Genomic DNA, 23,376 nt, shown 5'->3' with positions numbered 1-23,376 from the left:
TCTCTGCCACTGGATGGACATTATTAGACAACTTCATGGAGGACAGGTTTATCAGTGGCTACTAGCCCTGATGGCTATAGGCTACCTCAAGACTCAGAGGCAAGATTCCGCTGGATGTCTGTTGCAGGGAGCAACAGCAGGAGATTGGGCAGTGGGGATTCCATATGCAGATAGGGAAGAGGAGAGGGTAGGGGGCGAGTGAGTGAGTGAGCGGCGGGGAAGGGAGGGGGCGAGCAAGTGAGCAGAGAGTGAGAGAGTGCGTGGGACGGATGGGGCAAGTGAGCGGGGGGGGGGCAAGTGAGAGCAACAAAGTCCTAGTGCCCAGATGATCTGTGCGGGTTCAGCTAGTTTTCCTATAAAGCAGCTTCCTGTGTTCCTAATGTAGAATAGAGGTGTGGGCGGTGAGGATTCACTGAGTGATCCTTGGTATTAGAATTGAGGTGGTAAAACATGTCCCCATTTACCTCTAAAAAAATGTTGCCGGGAGGAAGTCCTCTCCTGACTGGGGAGTAAACTACAAACGATAAGCTATAAGGAGGCATTCAGGGAACCAATCTGAATTGCGGTCGGAGGCTCTGAAACTTGAGCTTTCAGGCCAGCCTTGGTGGGAATAAATTCTAATTTCACATGGGATGTGCCAAAGATAGTTTTGTTCCACCCCTGGAATCAAAACAAACCCATTTCTGTGACTTTCTCGGCTCGCTAATTGGGAGAAATGCCTGAAAAAAAATGCTGTACATATTTTAGAGAAGATGCCTCTTTACCCACAGTTGGGTTTGGGGGGGGGGTTGGCTGTTTGCTAGTGAAAACCCACAGCTTTTCACATGGGGTGGGGCCCAGAGAGGAAAACGGAGTCTTATGCCATGGTAATACCAGTGCAATTGAGCTTGGAGAAAGCCTCGGTGGGAAACTGGCTTTTTTGGAAAAATTACACAGTGCTATTTGAATAAGTCCCGGAATTATATCTATTTTTATAGCACTAATAATACTGAGATAATAAAGGCAGGGAATTGTTTTGAAGCAGAAGCTGAAAAAGAAGAAAAGTCTTGGGGTTTTACGGTGCAGGCAGCATTACCAAAGAAATAAAATTATCATATTAGGGGTCTTTTATATTATCTTTTCTTGAAGCTGCTTAGTGCAGTATGCTTGAAGCTGTCTCAGTATCTTCTTGTAACAACCTTGGATAATAATGACCAAAATGGTCAAGCCAACTTCTAACCAGAAGCATCAATCTTTTTCCCAAAAAGGTTGGAAATGTTGTTATTCCTATGGACACATAACCGGGACAAAAGGGAGATACTAGCAATTCAGGGCAATCTGTCTATACATTGGTTTCACAAAAATCTGACATGGGGGGGGCGGGGACCTAAGGGGGCAAAAAAAATTGTTCCAGTTCCAATACTAGGTTTTTTCCAAGTTCTTTGACGTTAGAATCAGGGAGTCATCTTACTTTCAGAGTCCTCTTCCTTTTGGGGTAAATATAGTTATAACCTGTTTTGAACTTCTGTTTTTTAAGTAGCTCATATTGAATTCAGTGTCATCTTCATTGTATCGTATCGTATCGTATCCGATGAAATCTTGTTACAGAAATATTCATCGTATTGTATCATCAAGTTGACTTGTAAACGGGGGAGGGAATGAAGAATGGCTCTGGGGGAAGCGTGTAATATCGCCTCTGATGAATCGTTGGTGATTCCCAGGAAGCGTGAGTCTGAATCTGCTGAATCTGCAGACCCTTTGCACGCTCCGCTACCACAGGAGTCACGGGAGACTGGGTGTTTTAATGTGCAGGAAATGACTGAGTGATGGGAGCATTAACAGCCTCGTTTATCAGTACATGGGCCAAAACCTGGGTTTTCATCAGTTGCTACGGTTTGGAGATAGAGTGTTTTCAATCATGCATCCAAAGCATAGAAGGGGCAGGGGAGAGATAATCAATATTACCCTCCAGGATTGAAAGGTATGTCTGAGGAAAGACCACCTTGTGGCAAGGACTGGAAAGGTGAATTACAGCACTGTTCAGTTATTTGTGTGAATACACCTAGGGGAGGAGTGAGACCATGGCTGCTGGTGGCTCCTAGCTGTGTGCCTGCATTTAGTCAAAAGTCATACATGCATGCAAACTCTGCATATGCAAAGTTCCCAATAGCATGGTCAGAGCCCACATGCATAGGATGGAATATGGGAACAGTGGAAGCTAGTATTTAAAGATGTGCACGAAATGATTTTTTTTAAAAAAATTCATTTTGAATTTTAATCGAATTCCAAAAATTCGTTTCGAATTCGAATCAAAGCCGAATCTGGTCTGAAAATTCAAATCAAATTTGAATCATATTTGAATCGATTCAGTCCTGTTTTGGCACCTTTTTACACCAACCACGTGGCCAGAATGGTTTTTAAAAGGTGCCAAGGGGCTCTCGAAGTAAAGCAGATGTTCTTCTGCTGAGCTATGGAAGCTCCTGATGAATACAGGAAGCTGCATCAGACGATCTAGCTCAGTATTGTCTACCGTGATTGGCAGCAGCTCTCCAGGGTTTGAGAGAGGATTCTCCTTTCCCAGCCCTACCTGGAGATGCTGCCAGGGATTGAACCTCAGACCTTCTGCATGCAAAGCAGACGCTCTTCCACTGAGCTACACCCCATCCCCAAAGATGGCGCTAAACTCTATCAGACCTTTGGCCACCTCTGCATACAGAGCAGGGCTAGAAGCTTCCAGGATCCCACTCCCTCTGTGTGTTCAGACAATCATCAGAACAATGTTTCTATTCAAGTGCATTGAGAGGGTCTAATGGTGGTGACACCTCTGTTTGTGATTGGCCAATGCACCACCAGACACATCGGATGAAGTGGACCGTAGCCTATGAAAGTTTCTGTCAGAATTGCCAGCAGCTGTTGGACTACAACTCTCATCAGCTCCAGCTGTAGCAGCAGCAGGTGATGAGAGTTGTCGTCCAACCTTTGTGGGCAGGCTGAGAACCGCTAGCTCATGCTACAGGAAATGTATTTGTCTTTAAGGTGGCACAGGGCTCTTTGTTGAAAGGGCTTTAAGGCTTTCTTTTAGGAACACAGCTACTAGAATTACCTAGGCTGCAAGTCTCAGAGGCATAATTACAGAAAAGCTCTCCATCCAGTCACCAGTTTCTCTCTGCTTTGAAGGCAAACCATCTTGGGACTGGCACTGATAACACACATGCCTTTACTTGTGTCCTTTCTGTTTCTGGTGAAGTTCCCACAGAAGAGTGAGTTCTGCTTCCACGAGCTAGCACCCACTGATTTCTCTTAGGAGGCTTCTTCCATTGCACTCTTCTGGCCTTCCTGGATTCAGAGATCAGGTACACTGTGACTGCACCATCGATTCTCCACACTGTGGAGTGATCCGGTCAGCTGGTGCCCTTCCAGTGAAGGAGAGGTGGTCCCCTTTGCTAAGCAGGGTCTGACTTGGTTTGCATTTGGATGGGAGCACTGTAAGTGGTAGAGTATCTGCATGCGTGCAGAGGGCCCCAGGTTGAATCCACAGCAACATCTCCAGGTAGGCAGAGAAAGATCCCTGACTGAAACCCATGAGAGCCACTGTCTGGTGTGGGCCACAGCTGAGTCGTAGAGCTTCAGCTTAACATGCAGAAGGTTCCAAGTTCCCTCCCTGGCAGCATCTCCAAGATAGAGGGCTGAGAGAGATTCCTGCCTGAAACCATGGAGAAGCTGCTGCCAGTCTGTGTAGGCAATACTGAGCTAGAAGGACCAATGAGCCTCCCTTTCAATCACGGGTTGCATTTTTTAAAATCTCTTCGGGGAATGGACTTTACAACCAACAAACTTGCAGCCACTCATCCTGCAAGGACTTCATTTCATCCTGCAAAGACTTCCTTCATCCTGGACTTCATTGATCTGTCACGTATACCTTCTTGTGTGCTTTTTAAATGTGTTTTTTTTAATGTATGATTATACCTATAAATGTAAATTATATAATCTTTTATACTTACTACAACCTTAGGATTAAATACATCAACATTTTGATTTAGGATTCTTTTGTGTCTGCCCATATTATCACTGTATCCTTTATTTCAAGGTTTCTCTTATTTTCTACATTATTAATTGATCCATGGAATCCTGTTCATTAGATGTCTTTTAGAGGAGGGGAAGAAACAAAGATTGAAGCAATGTGACCACCACCCTACTAAGACACAGATTTATAAATTACATTGAATGCCCCCTTCTTTTTTTAATGTAAGCACATACAGTCATGTGCAGAACACTTCGCAAACAGTCCATTCTGTGGAACAAAAGCATTGAAACTAGCTTTTTGATTTGGAGTTTATCAAACCACCTATATTGACATCAGTGGGAAGAGGTTATTTGTCTTTCTTTGAGGCAGGTTTTACTTTGGGGGGGGGGAATAGACAGGTTGTTCAACATGGCACACTACATCCACATTTGAAAACATGGATGGAAAACGGCAACGTGGTCTTCAGCTCAAGCTTCTTGAAGCTCTTTTTCTGGAGATCATTTTATAAATAACTCCGTTATTTTGTTTTGCACCTGCAGTGGTATAACCAGCTTTAAATGGGGGAAGGGGCAGCCGTATGTAGGAAAACTGCATTCATCCAACCTTCGTCTTTATCCTAACTCACTCTGGGCTGCTTATTGCATTATGAGTTTAAAAGTTCCAAGCCCTTCTACAAGGACTGTGAAGGTTTTCTGCAACTCTAAAAAGAACACAATTTGATTCTGGCATATGTTATTGTATCAAGGAATCTCAACTGTTTTTTTGTTGGGGGGGTTGTGGTGTGTGTGTGTGGGGGGGGGTCCATTTCCTGCCTTGTGGCTGTGGAGATAAACCTGAAAATATCTGGTCAGAGTACCTAACAATGTGTGGCACATATTCTTCCTCTGTATCTATCAGAAACAGAATAAACAGTGCCAAAATATTAGCAAAACATTTCATTTTTGTTCTGATTGCAGAAGGGGACCTTTCTTGACTATCATATTTGGGTTATTCTGGTCCAAAAATTGGGATAAGGTGGACACAGCCCAGGTCACTGCTAGTTCTTGAAACATCACAAGGAAGGTACCATATTTACCTGAATAGAAGATGACTCTGAATTTAAGACGACCTCTTTAAAAAAAACCCACAGAGCTTAAATACAGGTTATACCTGAATTTACCCAAAGGAAGCGGACTTTGAGTTTAAGACAACCCCCCTCTTTCTAACATCAAAGAACTGTGGGCGGGAGCTAGTCTTGAATTCAGGTAAATACAGCATGTACCATTGGGACCAGGGCTGTTATCTTATGCACACATAGCCAGGAGTAGGCCTCACTGAACACAATAGGACTTACTTCTGAGTAACGATGCATCAGCTTGTGCTTTTAAATCGGAAGGCGCTCCAAATCCAAACACACCTGACAGTGTCTGCAGTTACATGAATAGCAACAGCAATAGCACTTACATTTATATACCGCTCTATAGCTGGAAGCTCTCTAAGCGGTTTACAATGATTTAGCATATTGCCCCCAACATTCTGGGTACTCATTTTACCGACCTCGGAAGGATGGAAGGCTGAGTCAACCTTGAGCCCCTTGTCAGGATCGAACTTGTAACCTTCTGGTTACAGGGCGGCAGTTTTACCACTGCGCCCCCAGGGAAGGCATTATTTTCACATGACACCCATTCTCTGTCAGTCTGATGTGGTACAAAATAGCTTCCTAGGTGCCCCCGGAACTTTTGTGAACACCCCTTGTGTTGGGTCTGATCCGACAGTGGAACCCTCTGCCTCGTGCAGTGGTGGGATCTCCATCGCTGAAGGTTTTCAGACAGAGGTGGGACGGCCGTCTTTCAGGGATGCTGGGGTAGTTTCCTGCACAAAGCAGGGGGAAGACCTCAAAGACCCCTTCCCATGCTACCATTCCATAGGAGTGTGCACAAAACCAGAAAACCTGGTTCAAACGGAACTGGACTCGAGCTGAACCAGGCCTGGTCCAGGCCTGTGCATGTTGAGCAAGGCCCTGGTCCAGCTCAAGTCCCAACCGTCGGGCCTGGCTCGAGGGGTGAGGGGAAATACTTAGAACTTGCTGCCTCTGGCAGCCTCGGGGAGGGGTGCTGCCGCAGAGACAGAGGGGGATCTCTGGCTGTGCCCCTTCCCCCCGCTGGCCCGTCTCGGCCCTTTCTGCGCAGGAGGCACCCTTTTTGGAGGGTGCCACACATGTGACCCTACGGGCACTGCTCCCTTGATACTGGAGGATGGTTTTATGACCCACTGGGGAAAGGATATCAATGCAATGTTAGCGTCCTTGGGTTTTTCTCTGCCCCTGATTAGAACTTTGGGCCACAGCAAGGCCAAAATTGCCATAACCCAACGTATCTGGGACATGACAAAGCAGGGGGACGTTGCCCAAATAGGTCCTGGCCTATTCCTAGGAGACCAAATCAGTAGCCATTTCCCCGCTGAATATTTACTTAGGATCTCTAACGGGGATCATCATGGGGCTCTTTCAGCGGCTAGACTTAACGCCCTTCATACGGCAGTACTGGAAGGACGTTTTGGGAAGGTGCCCTATGATCAAAGATTATGCCCCTGCCAGAGCGGTGAAGTGGAGACTACGGAACATCTGATGCTGAAGTGCAGATTTTATACTGAATTAAGGGAAAGCTTCTTTCCCCACTGCTAACTCATTACAATTACAATTGCCCTTCTAGCAAGGACAAGGTTCTTTTCCTGGTTGCTGCTAAGTCAGAGTATGCTTACAGGAGGGTAGCAAAATTTTTATTCATAGCAAGCAAGATTCAGTTTAGAATGATTGAGGCACGAGATGCCGGGTTGTGTACTTCAGATTAACCGGTTCTATTTGAATGAAATTAGCTATGTATACGGTATCTGACGGTATTAATGTTTTGTGTATTTTATGTTTTATGTATTTTATCTATTTTATGTATTTACTCCTGTTGTTTCTTTTTCCTTTGGTATTTATGCTGGCCTTGGGCCGAAATAAACCAATACATGCATACATACATACATACATGTGCACTGTCCATTTGCGTGGCTGGGTCATGACCATACACGGCAGCCTCCAAAATGGCCGCCGCCAGCACAGAAAGGGACAAAATGGCCCCCAAATGGGACAAAACAGCCCTTTTAAGAACAGGAGGAGGCCGGTAGGGGGAGAGGGAATTGCCAGACACACACACTCCCCGTGGGCGCAGCAGCACGCGCACACACACACACACACCCCGAGGCTGCCAGAGATGGTAAGTTTTTTCCCCAAAAAAAATTCACATAGAAGACCCAAATCGGCCTCAAGCCGGTCCGGGAGGTGGGGGGGTTCGGCTCAATGTCGAGCCACTTTGCACATCCCTGATGTTCCATGATTATATGACTACACAGACATTTTAATCTCAGTGGGGCCTTTCGGAAGCTGCTGCATGGTAAGCTAAATCATGGTGGGGAACCTCCTGAGTCGGCCAAGTTGGCCAACTGGGTTACCACAAAGTAACTTGTATAGTAAATGTCTTCAAAGAGACTGAGAAAGGGCTGCAAAGGAAGAGTGGTTCCAGAACACCAGATCAGAGGGTTTCCAGGGTCTACGTGGCATGTTGGGCGAGCGATCATGTTCCATCAGTGGTGGAAGCAATGCCCTGCATGCCGTGGCGATGCATGCATGAGGCTTGCCCCCACTCCAATATGGTGTGTGAATTGCCCCACTTTGATATGGTGTAGAGCCACTTAGGCTTGTGCTGTATGGTCGGGGCTTTCAAAGGCCTTCGGCCACTGCAGCTGGGGATGATGGAAGTTGTAGTCCAACAAGATCTGGGGGCCCATGTAAACCCCTGTAGTAAGGAGTTAGAGCAGAGTGTAGAAACTCAACAACGAAAAATGAAAATACAGGTGAGGCTTGGGTAGTTTCATCTTCCCTGCTATAATGAAAGTAAATGTATTTTAAAATTAGGTGGCCTATCGCTGCATCGATAGAAATTCAAGAAAACATTGCAGGCTGTCTTGGGTATATAAAACCATTAATTTTAGATAGAAAATACAAACTTCACCTTTACAAAAAAAACCACCACTTATTTCTGTTGAATACACATAAAGCATAACTTTTTTTTTTTTAATACCAAAAATAAAGAATTTTAGGCTTTCTGGCAGGGTCACCCCGTGCCACAGTGACATCATACAATACGGATAACAAGAAGACTTTGTACAACTCACGCAGCTTTAACATGTGAAATAGCAAAAGTGATTCTTCTACAGAATAGCAATTGCAGCCACAGGATCACTCGTGGGCAACTGGTACGAATTTGTTGTTGTTGTTGTTGTTGTTTTAAAGAACTCAAAGATGTGTCCTGCTTGCATATCGCCTCGGGTTGCTTATGCATATCCGTAGTCTGTTTTGATGTCTTTGAAAGAGTGACTTCCAAGCTTTCTAGCCTCAAGAAATCCACTCCACGTTGATCTGATCTGTTGGCGACCTGCCTGCATCTGCCACAGAACGCTTGCACGCCGCTAAGGATTCTGGGATACATTTTAGGCTACATTCTAACTTGTGCAGGGCCCGAACTGCTCTTGTTGGGCCTTGCTGCCATTTCCTGTCAACGAGACACGCCTCCAACATGCCCACCTGACACCCCACCCACCCACAATGGTTGTATATTTCCAGGGGAAGAGTGCAACGATGAACACATTCCCCTTCAGGCAATCTGGTCTCACAACAGGTCCTTCTTACTAAGAGCCCCCTGGGTACGCTTCTGTAGAGCAGCAGAGCGACCTTTGAAAACCACTATTTTAAATTATGGGTGGGAGGGATGGAAATGTGGGAGGGGGGCAGAGAGTGGAGGGAAGGGGACATAAACCAAGAAACATTTAGAAAATTATGCATAGGTATACCATTTTTATTTTAATACATCGCATTAGTCTGCAACCCCCTAAGAGAAAATCCGTACTTGTCTGCGTCTCCCGTTTCGGCCGCTACAGCAGTCTTCTATATGGGTTATTGGTAAATGTTGTCCGAAAAGATAATAAAAAGCTAGGCAACAAGTAAAAAGAAAGCTTAATAACTTTATGGTGTAAAAAAACAAAAATAAAAAACAAAAACAAAACATCCACTTAAGGCGCCCCAGAAGGCTGGTTGTTTTTCTCTTTTTTTGTATAGACTGAAAACATTGCCAAGTGAAACGGCACCATTTGAAGAGTCTCTGCCGTAGCATTGGATACATTCCTGTGCCCAAGCTCCATTGCGTCCGTCCATCTTCATCAAGAACGCAGGCACATTTCTTGACAAAAAAACAAACAAACAGAAACAAAAGCACCATTGGCTGCCCAGCGACACTGAAATCCGCTCTTTGCTTAGATGGCATTTGTCATGTCGTCAGGAGTCCTTTGGGTATCCTCCATTCAGGGCGTCTTTTCTCTTTTTTGGACAGGGAAACTTCGTATTGTTTCGTAGAGTGCTACAATACTTGCTCTGATGTCATATTAAACAAATGTACATTGTCTCTTTGTCCTTGTGATGAGTCTTTTTTGAGAGTGGGTGTGTGTGTGTGTGTGTGTGTGTGTGTGTGTGTTTTTAAGCCAGTTTTTTTTTGTTTCCTCCACAAAGGAGAACGAACGAAGTATACAGTCAATAAAGCACCATACACAGTAGGTTCAGGAATGTAACAAACCATGTACATCCATGTCCCAGAGAGAAATACTTTCTAGCTTATTTTCACCTTACATCTGCAAGAAAGAAAGAAAGAAATAACACACTATAATTCTGTGCTTAGAAAAGTATTTTCCTCTTGAGTCTCGGAGGAAGCCAATTATTTTCTGCATTATGTATTTAGTACATTTTAGTACATTTACTGAGTACATCAAGCTGGAAGTTGGACTTGGGGGCGGAGCTACAACTGAGCGGACATGTTCTAGGAACCTGGGCCACTCACCACTAGGGGCCGCTTGCCATTTACCTCTCCTCCACCCCCTGCCCTTCCTCCCCTCCCCAACTAGGCTGCTCTCTCCCCACATTTCCCGGTTCCCCGCCATCTCCCAATATTCCAGCAACTGCAGTAATGGCTCCTAAGCTTTGCCCAGCTGCCAGCATTATAAAGACATCACCACCCGGGCCTGTCGCCAGGTGGTGACATTTTAATAGTTTGTGGCAGGTGGGCAAAGCACAGGAGATGTTACTGAGGCAGTCAGGATGTGGAGGCCTGGTGGCAGGACAGGTGATCTGCCATGGCAGCAGCCAGTGAGGTGGTCACAGGGCCGAGAACTGGGAGGCAGGGGAAAGAGACGGCTGGCACCATGGATGTGGCCATGCTCAGAACACAGGCTGCCTTCAACATTGCTGTGGTTGGACTAGAAGATTCCTCCAACTCTGTGATTCTTTAGGGAAGTTCCCATGATCAAAATTAGGCTAGAAGCTTCCTACCCTAACTCTAAAAGGGATTCCCAGATGTTGACTACAACTCCCAGAATCCCCAAGCAAAAGCCGTTGCAGCTGGGGATTCTGGGAGCTGTAGTCAACAACAGCTGAGGATCCCTGTTAGAGGAAACACTGATCAGGAGCTGTGTGTACTCCTAATTGCAACTGTGTGCGAGTAAAAACCAAAGCTGGGGGCACTGTCAGTGACCATCTGCACTGGATCAGGAGACTACCCAGCATGGAGCCAGGGTGCCCAGCAATTTAACTATGGCACTAACCTAGGATATTCAGAGGCAGGGTCATTTAATAAAATCTTAATTTGCCCCAGATAGCCCTGTTTCTGATCTAAGGATGCTTCTTATAATGGGGATAGAGAGAAGCCCCTCTCTCCTCCCCCTCCACAATGTCCATCACGAAGTCTGGTAATTTTATCAAGTGCATCATCTGACTCTGACATTTTTGCAATGGCTCCTATATCCAAAGAAAATTTGCCAAGGCCTGCCGTACATAGACAATGGTCCTCTAACCAGTCACTTCCAGATGGGCCACCTGAATCCCTATCCATTCCAGTATCATCACAAAACGCCTTGCCCCTCGGAAATCAACAATAATTAGACAGCAGCAAGGGACTGCAGATTATGGGATTCAAAATATTAGCCTCCCCCAAAATAAATTTAGAAAATCAAGGAAAGAGAAGCCGTTCCAGAGCAGCAGATTTTTGTGATAATTTAAAGGGAATAAACCAGGGGGGAAGAATGATCAAATCCAATCATATCTGATTTCTTATCCAAGGACAGGGCAACTTCAGATCAACCACGGGTGAAATTTTTGAATAATGATTAGGCTGGAGAGTGGTAATAGCCGATTATGCTTTCTATTGCTCGTAGTATAAGGGTAGTTTCAGCATAGGAGTCCTACCTGGTCATCAAATTGTCCTGGGAGTATTTTTATGAGGGTTTTAACTTTTTTCGTTTCCGTTTTTTACCTTTTCCCCTAGGCCTTCCTGTTGATGTAACGGTAGGGTTGGTAAAAAAAGCAAAAAAATACCCAAGGCAGTGCATTTATTGTTGAAAAACTGAAATAAAATAGATATTTAAGTTTAAAAAAAACACCTACCAGTGGACAACCTCCAGATTAAGTTAGGCCTGGTTTAGCAATAGCAATAGCACTTACATTTATATACCGCTGTATAGCTGGAGCTCTCTAAGCGGTTTACAATGATTTAGCATATTGCCCCCCAACATTCTGGGTACTCGTCTGATTGTCTGGTTCAGACAATCATTTGAATCTGGGTTTCAAGTCAGTAACCAACATTAGCGTGATGGAGTGAACTCATGCCAAGATTGCCCATGTCGGTTTGTGTCCCGAGAGAAATCTGAGATTCCTGCCTTGGTGTGGGTTCATAGGAAAGGAAAGATTGTGCCGTCGAGTCGGTGTCGACTCCAGGTGACCACAGAGCCATGTGGTTTTCTTGGAAGAATCCAGGAGGGGTTGACCATTGCCTTCTCCAGTACAGTATGAGATGATGCCTTTCAGCACTTTCCTATATCGCTGCTGCCCAATATAGGAGTTCCCCGTATTCTGGGAAACACACCAGTGGGGATTTGAACCAACAGCCTCCTGCTCTCTAAGCAGGTTGCTTCCCCGCTACGCCATTAGGTGGGTTCACACAACCATGCTAATGTTAGCGATTTTAAGCCTAGATTTGAACAATTGTGTGAATCAGGCCTTAGTCATGATCAAGTCCCAGTGAAATTAATGGGACTTAAGTTAGTCATGATTACCATGTCTCATTGATTCCAATGGCGCTCAGTCATGACTACCTGGTCTGGATGTTGCCCAATAACTCCTTACCCTGCTTATTGTTTTTCTTATGTTAGGGCTGAGCAAAACGTTTCATCTGAGAACGCTCAGTTGAAAGTGGGAGAAGGGGGTAAGGACGGGATTCAGGGGTGAAACCGGGAAGTGATTTTGGAGGCAGGTCAGCCAATTTTGTCTAAATGGGCTTACCATTGGTGATAGGTGATGGGTCTAATAGAATCATCATCTCCACCACCAACAGTAACCCCCTGAACCTTTAGAGCAAGGGTTATCAAACTTGGCCCTCCAGCTGTTGATGAACTACAACTCCCAATAAATTGTGGTGGGCGGTGATGAGAGTTGTAGTCCAGCCATAGCTGGAAGGCCACGTTTGCCCACCCCTGATTTAGAGAAAGCCCTCTGCAAAAAAAAAAAATCACCCAATGGCATCCCCAGATCCACCGTCCGCAAGCGGGGAAACAAAATGTGTACCATCCAATTTGTACAGACTCTTCAGGACCATCAAACTAAAGTGCCCCCCTCCCCCAACATACCCGTTTCTTCTTCTCGAAAATCTGAATTAGAATTTGACGATGTGCAGGTGCATTCCATGTGCTCTTCTAGCTTCACGAGGACTTCTTTTAATTTTGGTTTTTTTCTAATATATTCCACTTTTGCCACCTGTGACCAAAAAAGAAAGAAGTATATATTAAGGGCTCTTGGGGCGTATTGACATGAAGAACAAGGTTTTGGAGACCTCTTTGCATGCAGAAGGTCTCAGGTTCAAACCCTGGCTTCTCCAGGTAAGGCTGGAAGAGACTCCAGCCTGTAACCTTGGAGAGCTGCTGCCAGTCAGTGTAGACAATACTAAACCTGTATTATATCCCCCCTCAAATTCCAGACTCCCATCTGGGGACACTATAAGTAAATCCACAGTGGTAGACTCATTCAAAGCAATCAAACCCACTCCGAAATTTTTCTCCCTCTCTCACAACACTAGAACCAGGGGTCACCCCATGAAACTGAAGGTTGAGAAATTTAGGACCGACAAGCGGAAGTACCTTTTCACACAGCACATAATTAATCTGTGGAATTCTTTGCCATGGGATGTGGTGATGGCCACCAGCTTGGACGGCTTTAAAAGGGGCTTAGACAGATTCATGGAGGGCAGATCTATCAATGGCTGCTAGTTTGATGGCTGTGGGCCACCTCCAGCCTCAGAGACACGATGCCTCTCAATCCCAGTTGCAGGGGAGCAACAGCAGGAAAGAGGGCATGTACGTACCTCTTACCTGTGGGCTCCCCAGAGGCATCTGGTGGGCCACTGTGTGAAACAGGATGCTGGACTAGCTGGGCCTCCTTGGGCCTGATCCAGCAGGCTGTTCTTATGTTCTTAAAACCCACAACAGGATGAAGAGTTGGGTCCAATTTATCTATTTATTTAATTTTTATTTTATTGGTATACTACCCATGACCAAAATCTTCAGGCAGTTCACAAAAATAAAACAAACCAATTTTTTTTAAAAAAAAAAACCCACACACAATTAAAACATGTAAAAGGTTCAAATTAAAATAGCTGCCCTTAAAAACTACTAGATAGCTAAACAGCTTGGCTGAAGAAATGCAATTTCAGTTGTTTCCGAAAAGCCAACAGGTCAATGATGGATGCCCTTCTGCAGAAAAAGCATCTCTCACTCATGGAAAGGCTGCTTTCTTGCCCTTCACACCAGGATGTCCTGCCAGACAGGTGAAACTAAATCCTGAGCTGTTCTTCCACTTCTGCCAGTTCTTGCACAAGTGGGTGAAAACGACGGGACCTGGCTGTTGCAGCAGTGTGTGAACTCTTGCACAAGTATTTGTGGGATTATTTTCTTTCCATTGACCGTTCTTTGCATACAACATAGCAATATGGAAAACTGCCTTATACCAAGTCAGATCATTGGTCCCCCTAGCGGAGTATCGTCTACACCAGGGTTTCTCAACATTGGGTCCTCAGATGTTATTGGACTTCAGCTCCCATAATCCCCAACCAAAGGTCACTGGGGCTGGGGATTGTGGGAGTTGAAGTCCAATAACATCTGGGGACCCAACGTTGAGAATCCCTGGTCTACAATGACTGGCAGCAGCTTCTCCAAGGTTTTAGTCAGGAGTCTTTCCTGGGCCATCCTGGAAATGCTGCCAGGGATTGAACCCGGGACCTGTTGCCTCTAACAGGGATTCCCAGATGTTGTTGACTACAACTCCCAGAATCTCCAGCTGCAATGGTGGGGATTATAGGAGTTGTAATCCACGACGTCTGCCTAGGACCTTCTGCATGCAAGTCTAGTATGAGGGCATCCTAAATGAATGACAGGGAATGCCCACTGTAAGGCACTGGTGCCTTCCAAATGGCCACAGGAATGCCAACAGCCATTCAGAAATTCCATGCATGGCCATATGGAAGGAAGCAGTGCATTTAAGGGGGCATCCCCTGTCATTCATTTTAGGATATTCCTTAGAGTCTACATGGTCAGATGCATAGTGTCAGCCTAGTAGACTAGGAACATAGGAAGCTGCCTTATACTGAGTCAGACCCTTGGCCCATTTGGCTCAGGATTGCCTACACTGACTGGCAGTGGCTCTCCAAGGTTTCCGGCAAGAGTCTCTCCCCATCATACCCGGAGATGCTGCTCGGGATTGCTCCTGCGACCTTCCGCATGCAAAGCAAATGCTCTGCTACGGAGTCACAGCCCCATCCCAATCATGAATACCTGCAGTTTCCCGGTGCACTGACCCTCACTATTCTCAGCACCAGCCCCTGTGTGCGGCACCATCACAAATGGCTATTTGTCGGTAATGTGCTGATTCCAGCACAGGAGAAATTGGGGGGGGGTATGAACCGCAAGCAAAGGTCTGCTGCTGTAAACCCACACGAAATCAAGCGAGCAGACTGGACGGGCGCAAACATCCTGCCAGTGAAATCAGTCTGACAAGGCCTGAGAGAAGGCTGTCTGGAGAGGAGCACGCTCTGCCATAAGCACTGGTGTTGCATTCCTTTGGCAAGCAGCGCTCCGTTCCATCCCTTGGCTCTTCCTCCTTCACCTAAGCTGCCCCCTCTGACTTGTCAAGAGCCGGCCTTGTTGAAGTTGGCAAGCCAAAGAATCAACCGCAGGACGTGTGTTATGCAGACACGGTTAATTCCAGCCGAGTAGCGATCTTGGCTTCCCTTGCCACAGAGACGACGAAAGGTTCTGGGGGCACCTGTGAAGGGGGGTGAGGCCGCCACTCAGTGGCTGAGGATCTACTCTGCATGGGGAAGGTCCCAGTTTCAGGTCCGTGGCAGCATGGCCCCGTAAGGCTGAGAAAAACCCATCGGAAATCCTAGACTCCAGGACCCAAAGTCAATACAGACAATACCGAACTCAATGGACCAATGCTCTGACTCGGTATAAGGCTGCTTCCTATATTTTCTGGGGGGAAGACACAGGGAGAGCATCTGCATGTAGAAGGTCCCAGGTTGAATCCCTGGTATGTCCAGGTAGGGCTGGGAAAGATCGTAGGAACATAGGAAGCTGCCATATACTTTTTAAAAGGCAAAAATAAGAGAAATAACGTGCTCTCCAGCTGTCCAGCAATGCCCCCACAAACCCTCAATTCTGCCAGTTTTCCACAAAAAAATTAGCAGGGTTGGGGAGGTTAGTTAAGGAAGAGCCACAAAATGGCTCCGTTCAGCATAATGGTGGCCGGAAACGACCTCAGGAACCACGGATAGGCGAATCCTCACTATTTTTCAAACTGCATCTAACGAGGTCCAGTCTACATTGCCCAACTGTGGAAACGTGAAACCGTGGGTGCCAGGAGGTGCCACAGAGAACAAGGGTCACCCATATAAGGCAGCTAACCTTCTATGGTCCTATGTTCCAAAATGAAGAAATCCATTCTGGTATACGCGGCCACAGGCCTGAGCTTGTTCCGCCAGATGCGTGGACGAAAACCACTGAAGATGATGAGCTCTAACATACATCTGTGTTGATTTACTGAAATATTTTGACCTCAGCTTTCCAACCAGGTGGACTCAATGGCCGCTGTCAGGAACTCCATCATCAAAAGCATCAAGGCGGGTGGCGAAAAAAGCATGCCGCACCACAACAAATCAAACGCCAAACCATAACAAAAGTGGCAAAACTGTAATCAAAATCCAATAAAATAACCAAACAAGACAGTCAGTTGCTGCCTAGGTCAAAAGCATCCCGTATTTCATTTTAGCTCAGTGGTGGAACATCTACTTTGCATGCAGAAGGTCCCAGGTCCAATCCCTGGCAGCATCTCCAGGTAGGGCAGGAAAAGACTCCTGCTTGAAACCTTGGAGAGGTGCTGCCGGTCAGTGTAGACAATACTGAGCTAGATGGACCAAGGATCTGACTCAGTATAAGGCAGCTTCCTACATTCCTGTGACCTTCCACAGGTGAAGCAAGCGCTCTACCATGAAACTCCGGAACATCTCCCATACCTGAATCTAAGCAGAAACCAAAATCTCAACAGGATTAATCTATGGCTTGGTTCCCACAATCATTCCAAACTAGGTTTAATGTGGGTTACCCACAGGGATTCACAAATTGAGGCTTAGCTCACTAGCCAGCTGTTATTTGGGATCACCACCAGTCCCCTCACTTTCCTCAGATCCTTTACTGGCACACAGTCAGAGGGCTTACGACGACGACGACGAAGAAGAAGAAGAATATGCATATACCATTTTCAACCAAAGATCCCAAAGCAGTTTACATAGAGAAATAATAAATAAGAAGATGGCTCCCTGTCCCCAAAGAGCTCACAATCTGAAAAAGAAACATAAGCTAGACACCAGCAACAGCCCCTGAAGGGATGTTGTGCTGGGGATGGATAGGGCCAATTGCTCTCCCTCTGCTAAATAAAGAGAATCACCACTTTTAAAGGGTGCCTCTTTCCTCAGTTAGCAGGGCATAGGAGAGAAGTGGGTCTTCTGTCCTTTGCACTGGAAGATGGAGTTGAGAAGAAACAGTGAGCACCCTCTCCTACTGTTCAGAAAGTACCTCTGCTTTTTCCAACCTTCTCAAAAATGGAAATGGAAATGGAAATGAGGAGATCTGTTTGGTGCTGGGTGTCATGCTCACCGGAGGACTGGGAGCACTTGCCACTGGCAACGTGACAAGGATTTGTAGGTGCCTGGCTACCAATATTCATGCGATTGTGTGAAGCCACCCACACCAAAATGATTTACGGCCTGAGATGAATCTGAGATTCCTGCCTTGGTTGGGTTCACACAATCACACTGACGTTGGTAACCCACATTAAACCTAGATTCAAGCGACTCTGTGAACCAGGCCTGTATCTCCCAAATTCATCCCTTCACAAGCATTGCACAGAATAAGACAAAGACAGGGACATCAGAGGGAAAGTTCCAGAGTATACACCCGAGAAGTCCAAGCAAGCAAGCTTGTGGACATGGCCTTGGAAGGTGTTAAGAAACCAGCCAATCTAAAGGCAAAATGCATTGCCCTTTCTGTCAACAAACGAAACTGTTCACATTTGCAAGGTCCGCCAAGGCTGTCAGTTTTCGACACAGAGAGATTTGCAGGCAGGCTTTGACTCGTAAGCCTACGTTGCTCGAAAGGTCAGCGATGGGTTGAAGCAATATACGCTGAGCTTCTCCTGGCATGGTTGAACTCTTACCCAGTGCAAAGTTTGCAAAGGAAAGTGTATGGCAATTCTGAGTCACCCGGCATCAAAGGATGACTAATCCACTGAATTCACAACAACAAATACAGATTAAGTTCTTTGTCATCAAAGCCTCAGACAAAACCCCGCCAATAAGGGAACCACTTCCATACCGGCCGTGCTTATTTGAGACGGCGGAATGAATCAGAACCTCTGGAAATGATGTCTGCCAGAAATAAGCTGTAATCAAGTGTCCTTTTATCCCTGTCTTTTTCAGATGGAGTTGAGCTAGGTAGCCGCATCCCATATTCCCAACATGCTACACACCCGGGAAAATGAAGTAATTAGGTACGTTGTAATGAGGTACTCCCTCCGTAGGGAGGAGAGCTGGTCTTGTGGTCAAGGTAAAGTGTGCCGTCAAGTTGGTGTCGACTCCTGGCGCCCACAGAGCCCTGTGGTTTTCTTTGAGAGAACACAGGACGGGTTGACCATTGCCATCTCCCATGCAGTATGAGATGATGCCTTTCAGCATCTTCCGATATCGCTGCTGCCCGATATAGTACCAGTGGGGATTTGAACCGGCAACCTTCTGCTTGTTAGTCAAGCATAGCAAGCATGAATGGTCCCCTTTGCTAAGCAGAGTCTGCCCTGGTTGCATTTGAATGGGAGACCACATTGTTGTAATGTACAACAGGCTTTGTTGTAAACCACCTAGCTATGTACGTTTTAGGTGGTATAAAATATGTTAAATAAAAATAAATTAAATAAATAAATACATGTGAGCACATCTGAGTATTCTCCTTAGGGGACTGTGCCAGAGCACCTGCATGCTTGCATGCAGAAGGTTCCCAGTTCCCTCCCTGGCAGCATTTCCAAGCAGGGCTGAGAGAGACTCCTGCCTGCAGCCTTGGAAAAGCTGCTGCCAGTCCGTGTAGACAATACTGATCTAGATGGACCGAGGGTCTGACTCAGTGTACTATATGACAGCTTCCTATGTTCCTACGACAGCGTTGAGTCAATTAGCAGGTACAGCCAGCTCTAAAAAAACGTTGACCAAGCCAACAAAGGGCATCATGGGGGTCTCTTTCTCCCCCTAGGATGGAAACTCAGTGTCGACAGGGCCCTTTGTATTCTTCAGTTCCATACCCCAACACAGAATAAATAGTTCTCAGATGTTAGTTTACATTCTTATTGTTAAATTTAAATTCTGCTCATACAGACCAGTAAGTAAGGTACCACGATGTCCTTTGCCTGGCTGCAGTTCCTTCCTTCACAACTGCCACAATATAACTTAATGGAGCAGAATGTTTGCAGATTCAGAGGACAATTAACAGACAACCAAGTGGGCGGAGCTAATGGAATGCAGTGCCAAGGTGGGCTTGAACAAAAAGAGTGGGAAATATCTCAGCTTGAAGAATACTCCCTCAAGACAGTCACACGAGAGGGAAAGATGCTTATGCCATCATTCTCAGGCACAGGCAATGAATGTGTAGCAGGGGGTCATACTTATATGTAAGCATGCACTGAGAGGGAGGAAACTGTCAACATCAGCTTTTCACAAACCACTAAGAGAGAGAAACCTCTCAAAGGGCTCGCAGATGATAGGATGCCCTTTTGAACCGGAGTCACTTTTCTCCAAAGACCATTTATTTGCTGCTGCTTTCAAGTGGATTAAGAAGAGCAGCCGGCCGCTCTAAAGGCTTGTGAGGGTCAGGACAGAGCACCAGGCTACAGGTCTGGCATTCGGCTAAGGCTTAAAGAGACAAGACAAAGTCAGCGGGACACACAAGCCGCAGCAGAGGCCGGGGATGTTTGCGCCCAAACCGCTCTAGGAGTGATGGGTGGGATTATATCGAGGGGGCGGGGGGGCAGAATTAATTGATGGGGCTTCTCGGAAGACAGAGCGGATTGAAAAACAGTCATCCATCCTCGGAAAACTGCAGAGGAGAAGACAGCATCTTAAACTGTCTGGCGGGGCGGAGGGAGAGAGCTGAGAGCGCAGCAAAGATATGCGCTGATCTCATGGCCAAAAGGCAATCTGGAAAATGGAAGGCATCCATTAATTCCGTCGCTAACCGCCTCTCGGCAAGGTGCGTTCAGCACCGCCACTCTTCACATGGGGCAGGCCAACAGGTACACTGTGCATGTCTCATTCTGCACTCGGAACCCTGGAATTTTGGAAAGGAATCTGGAGGTCTTCCAGTCGGACCCCTTCCTCCCTGCAGGAAACTGCGACAGCGTCCCAGACAGATGGCCACGCAGCATCTGTTGGAAGACCTCATGTATGTAGGCAAGCCCACTACTAGGGTTCGAATTCGAACCGGCTCAATGGCGAACATGCCCAGTTCGAGGGATCGGCATTGAGCCAGCCTCAAACCCTATTTGGTTCAATCTCAAGCCGAACACCCCCGGCCAGCTTGGGGGTTCCACTTAAAAAAAAACATTTTTAAAAAACCAAAAAACTCACCACCTCCTGGAGTGCTGGATGCCACATAGAGACCCACTGCACATGTGTGTGGCCTCCAAAATGGCTTCCGCAACTACACACAGGCCCAGAACGAGCCAAAAAACCCCAGGGGAGGTTGGCGGGGGAGAGGGAACCTCCAGAGACCCTTACTCTGCAGCCTTGGCACTGCCCCTGGAGGCAGCAAGCTTCAGGGTTGTTGTTTTTGTTTAAATTAAGTAGAACCCCTGAACTCGAAACAAACCAAGATTAGCTTGGGGGGTGTTCAGGTGTGTGCAAAACCGAATAGGCCTGGTCCGGTTCGAGTCCGACTGGGCATACCAGTTTTGTATACACCCCTTCCCACCTCTGTGTGTGGAGACCCATTTCACTGCCAAACAGGTGATGGAGCCTCCGCTCAGTGGCAGAGCATCTGCTTTGCCTGCAGAAGGCCCCAGGTGCAATCTCTGGCAGTATCTCTAGGGAGGGCTGGGAAAGACTCCTGCCGGAGGTCTTGGGGAGCTGCTGCCAGTCAGTGTAGAGAATTCTGAGCTAGATGGACCAATGGTTTGGCTAACTTCCTTTTGTCTGGGGATGGGGGCCACGTCTCAGTGGTAGGAATCTGCTCTGCAGGCACAAGAGCTGGTCTTGTGGTAGCAAGCGTGAATGGCCCCCTTTGCTTAGCAGGGTCTGCCCCAGTTTGTATTTCAACGGGAGACCACATGGGAGCATTGTAAGATATTTCGCTTGGGAGATGGGGCTGCTCTGGGAAAAGCACCTGCATGCTTGCAAGGTGCATGCTTGCAGGAGAGCTGGTCTGGTGGCAGCAAGCATGACTGGCCCCCTTTGCTAAGCAGGGTCTGCCCTGGTTGCATATGAATGGGAGACTAGAAGTGTGAGCCCTGTAAGATATTCCCCTCAGGGGATGGAGCTGTTCTGGGAAGAGCATCTAGGTTCCAAGCTCCCTCCCTGGCAACATCTCCAAGAGAGGGCTGAGAGAGATTCCTGCCTGCAGCCTTGGAGAAGCGGCTGCCAGTCTGTGAAGACAATACTGAGCGAGATAGACCAATGGTCTGACTCAGTATCTGGCAGCTTCCTATGTTCCAGAAGACTCCGTCCCCTCCCTGGCAGCATCTCGAGATAGGGATTGGAGAGGCTCCTGCCTGTAACCCTGGAGACGCCGCTGCCAGTCTGGGTAGACAATGCTAAGCGAGATGGACCGAGAGTCCGACTAGGGAGAAAGCAGCTTCCTATGTTCCGATGCAGAAGGTCCCAGGTGCCATCCTTGGCCGCTCCAGGTAGAGCAGGGGGAGAGGCCCATCTGAGACCCTGGGCAGTTGCTGCCGGTCCAGGTCGACAATACTGAACTAGCCGGATCAATGGTTTGATTCGGGCAGCTTCCTACGTCCCTCTAACAGGGAGGAAATGCTTCCCAAAGGCTACCCTGAATCTGCCTCCTTGTCCTTCCCACCCTCGGGAGCAACAGAGGACACGTCTGCATCCGACACAGCGACCTCCCGGCTAACTGGATAGATTTCCAGCCGGAGTGGGCTTATTGAGGACGGAGCGATGATGTCACCCTCTTGTCAACGGAAAGGATGAGAAACGGAGACCTTTCCCGGGCCAAGCCAAAGGGGGCTTTCTCCGTGAGCTTGAGATCATGGCGACAGAACAAGAGAGCCCTTAACGCTCTTCTGGGAAGGAGCAAACCGGACCCCCGCCCTCCACGGCTGAGCACCTTCTCTGTGACCCCAAAAGAGGATCTTCTGGATTACGGCACACACAGGCCATTCATGCCCCCACATGGGAATTCCCAAGAGCCTGCGGAACGATTAATTATATCAAAGCTGGAGCGAGGGGAGGCGAGAGGGGGAGAGAGGCCGCGTGAGCATCCGAGGCGAGAGGAAATCAATATGGATTCTGTTTGGAGACGGCTGTTGTGACAGTGAGGTCAGATGGCCCCTCTCTCGAATGAATACGCGGCTCCCGTTTGACTTTTCGCTTTTTAATTAATGTTCAGGACAGGGAGGATTTTCTCAAGACCTTTGGAGCAAAGGGGTGGAAACAAGGAATGGGCGGTGGGTGTGAATTGTGGCCGTCTGATATGAGGAAAAGCTGGGCTTGTGGTAGCAAGCATGACTTGTCCCCTTTGCTAAGCAGGGTCTGCCCTGGTTTGCATTCAGATGGGAACATAGGAAGCTGCCATATACTGAGTCTGGTCTATCTAGCTCAGTATTGTCTTCACAGACTGGCAGCCGCTTCTCCAAGGCTGCAGGCAGGCATCTCTCTCAGCCCTAACTTGGAGAGGCTGCCAGGGAGGGAACTGGGAACCTAGATGCAATTCCCAGAGCAGCTCCATCCCCTGAGGGGAATCTCTTGCAGTGCTCACACATCAAGTCTCCCATTCATATGCAACCAGGGCAGACCCTAATAAGCTAAGGGGACAAGTCATGCTTGCTACCACAAGACCAGCTCTCCAAGACCACATTTGTGAGCATTGTAAGATATTCCCCTTAGGAGATGGGGCCGCTCTGGGAAGAGCATAAGCATGCTACCATGCAGAAGGTTCCGGGTTCCCTCCCTGGCATCTCCAGATAGGGATGAGAGAGCCTGCAATCCTGGAGAAACCGCTGCCAGTCTGGGTAGACAATACACAATGAGCGGGACCAATGGTCTGACTCAGGATATGGCAGGTTCCCATGCTCCTATGTCTCCATGCAAGTGGCAGGGAGTGGGGGGAGACTGTCCCTCGGCCGCCAGGGTTTGGGGGGGCCACCAAGGCACCCCCTTGCCTCCTCCTGCACACAGCCAGCCAACGAAGCTGGACGGAGGGGGGGAAACCTGGCCAGTCAATGTTTCAATGAAACACTGATGGGGGAGGATAGGAGAGGGTCCAAACTGACCCTCTCCTGGGCATCGGCCACACCCCTGCGGACACAGAGTCGGACACAGGGGACATGGCCAATACCGAGGATGGGGCCAGTCGGTTCCCCAATCGGCTCTCAAGGAGGCAGGGAAAGGAGCTCCCAGTCAGCAATTCAACAAACAGCTCAGTGGAAGAGCATC

General features: G+C 47.4%; 1 protein-coding gene across 3 annotated transcripts in view; it reads right to left on the bottom strand.

Moving 5' to 3' along the window:
* Positions 1-8,072: 8,072 nt before the first annotated feature.
* Positions 8,073-23,376, bottom strand: part of PDGFA (platelet derived growth factor subunit A) — an 80,239-nt gene continuing 64,935 nt past the window's right edge. For 2 of the 3 annotated variants that reach the window (XM_053276696.1, XM_053276695.1), the window contains exons 5-7: positions 12,749-12,875; positions 11,313-11,397; positions 8,073-9,706 (exon numbers count right to left, since the gene is read on the bottom strand). In XM_053276696.1, coding sequence (XP_053132671.1) covers positions 11,342-11,397; positions 12,749-12,875 — 183 coding nt within the window. In that variant the 3' untranslated portion in view covers positions 8,073-9,706; positions 11,313-11,341. The remainder of the gene's footprint in view (positions 9,707-11,312; positions 11,398-12,748; positions 12,876-23,376) is intronic. The other variant, XM_053276698.1, reaches the window with a different exon arrangement.

The sequence above is a fragment of the Hemicordylus capensis genome, chromosome 13, assembly GCF_027244095.1.
Source record: "Hemicordylus capensis ecotype Gifberg chromosome 13, rHemCap1.1.pri, whole genome shotgun sequence".
NCBI lineage: Eukaryota > Metazoa > Chordata > Lepidosauria > Squamata > Cordylidae > Hemicordylus > Hemicordylus capensis.
Note: the sequence above shows the minus strand (reverse complement) of the source record. Positions and strands in the feature narration are given on the sequence as shown.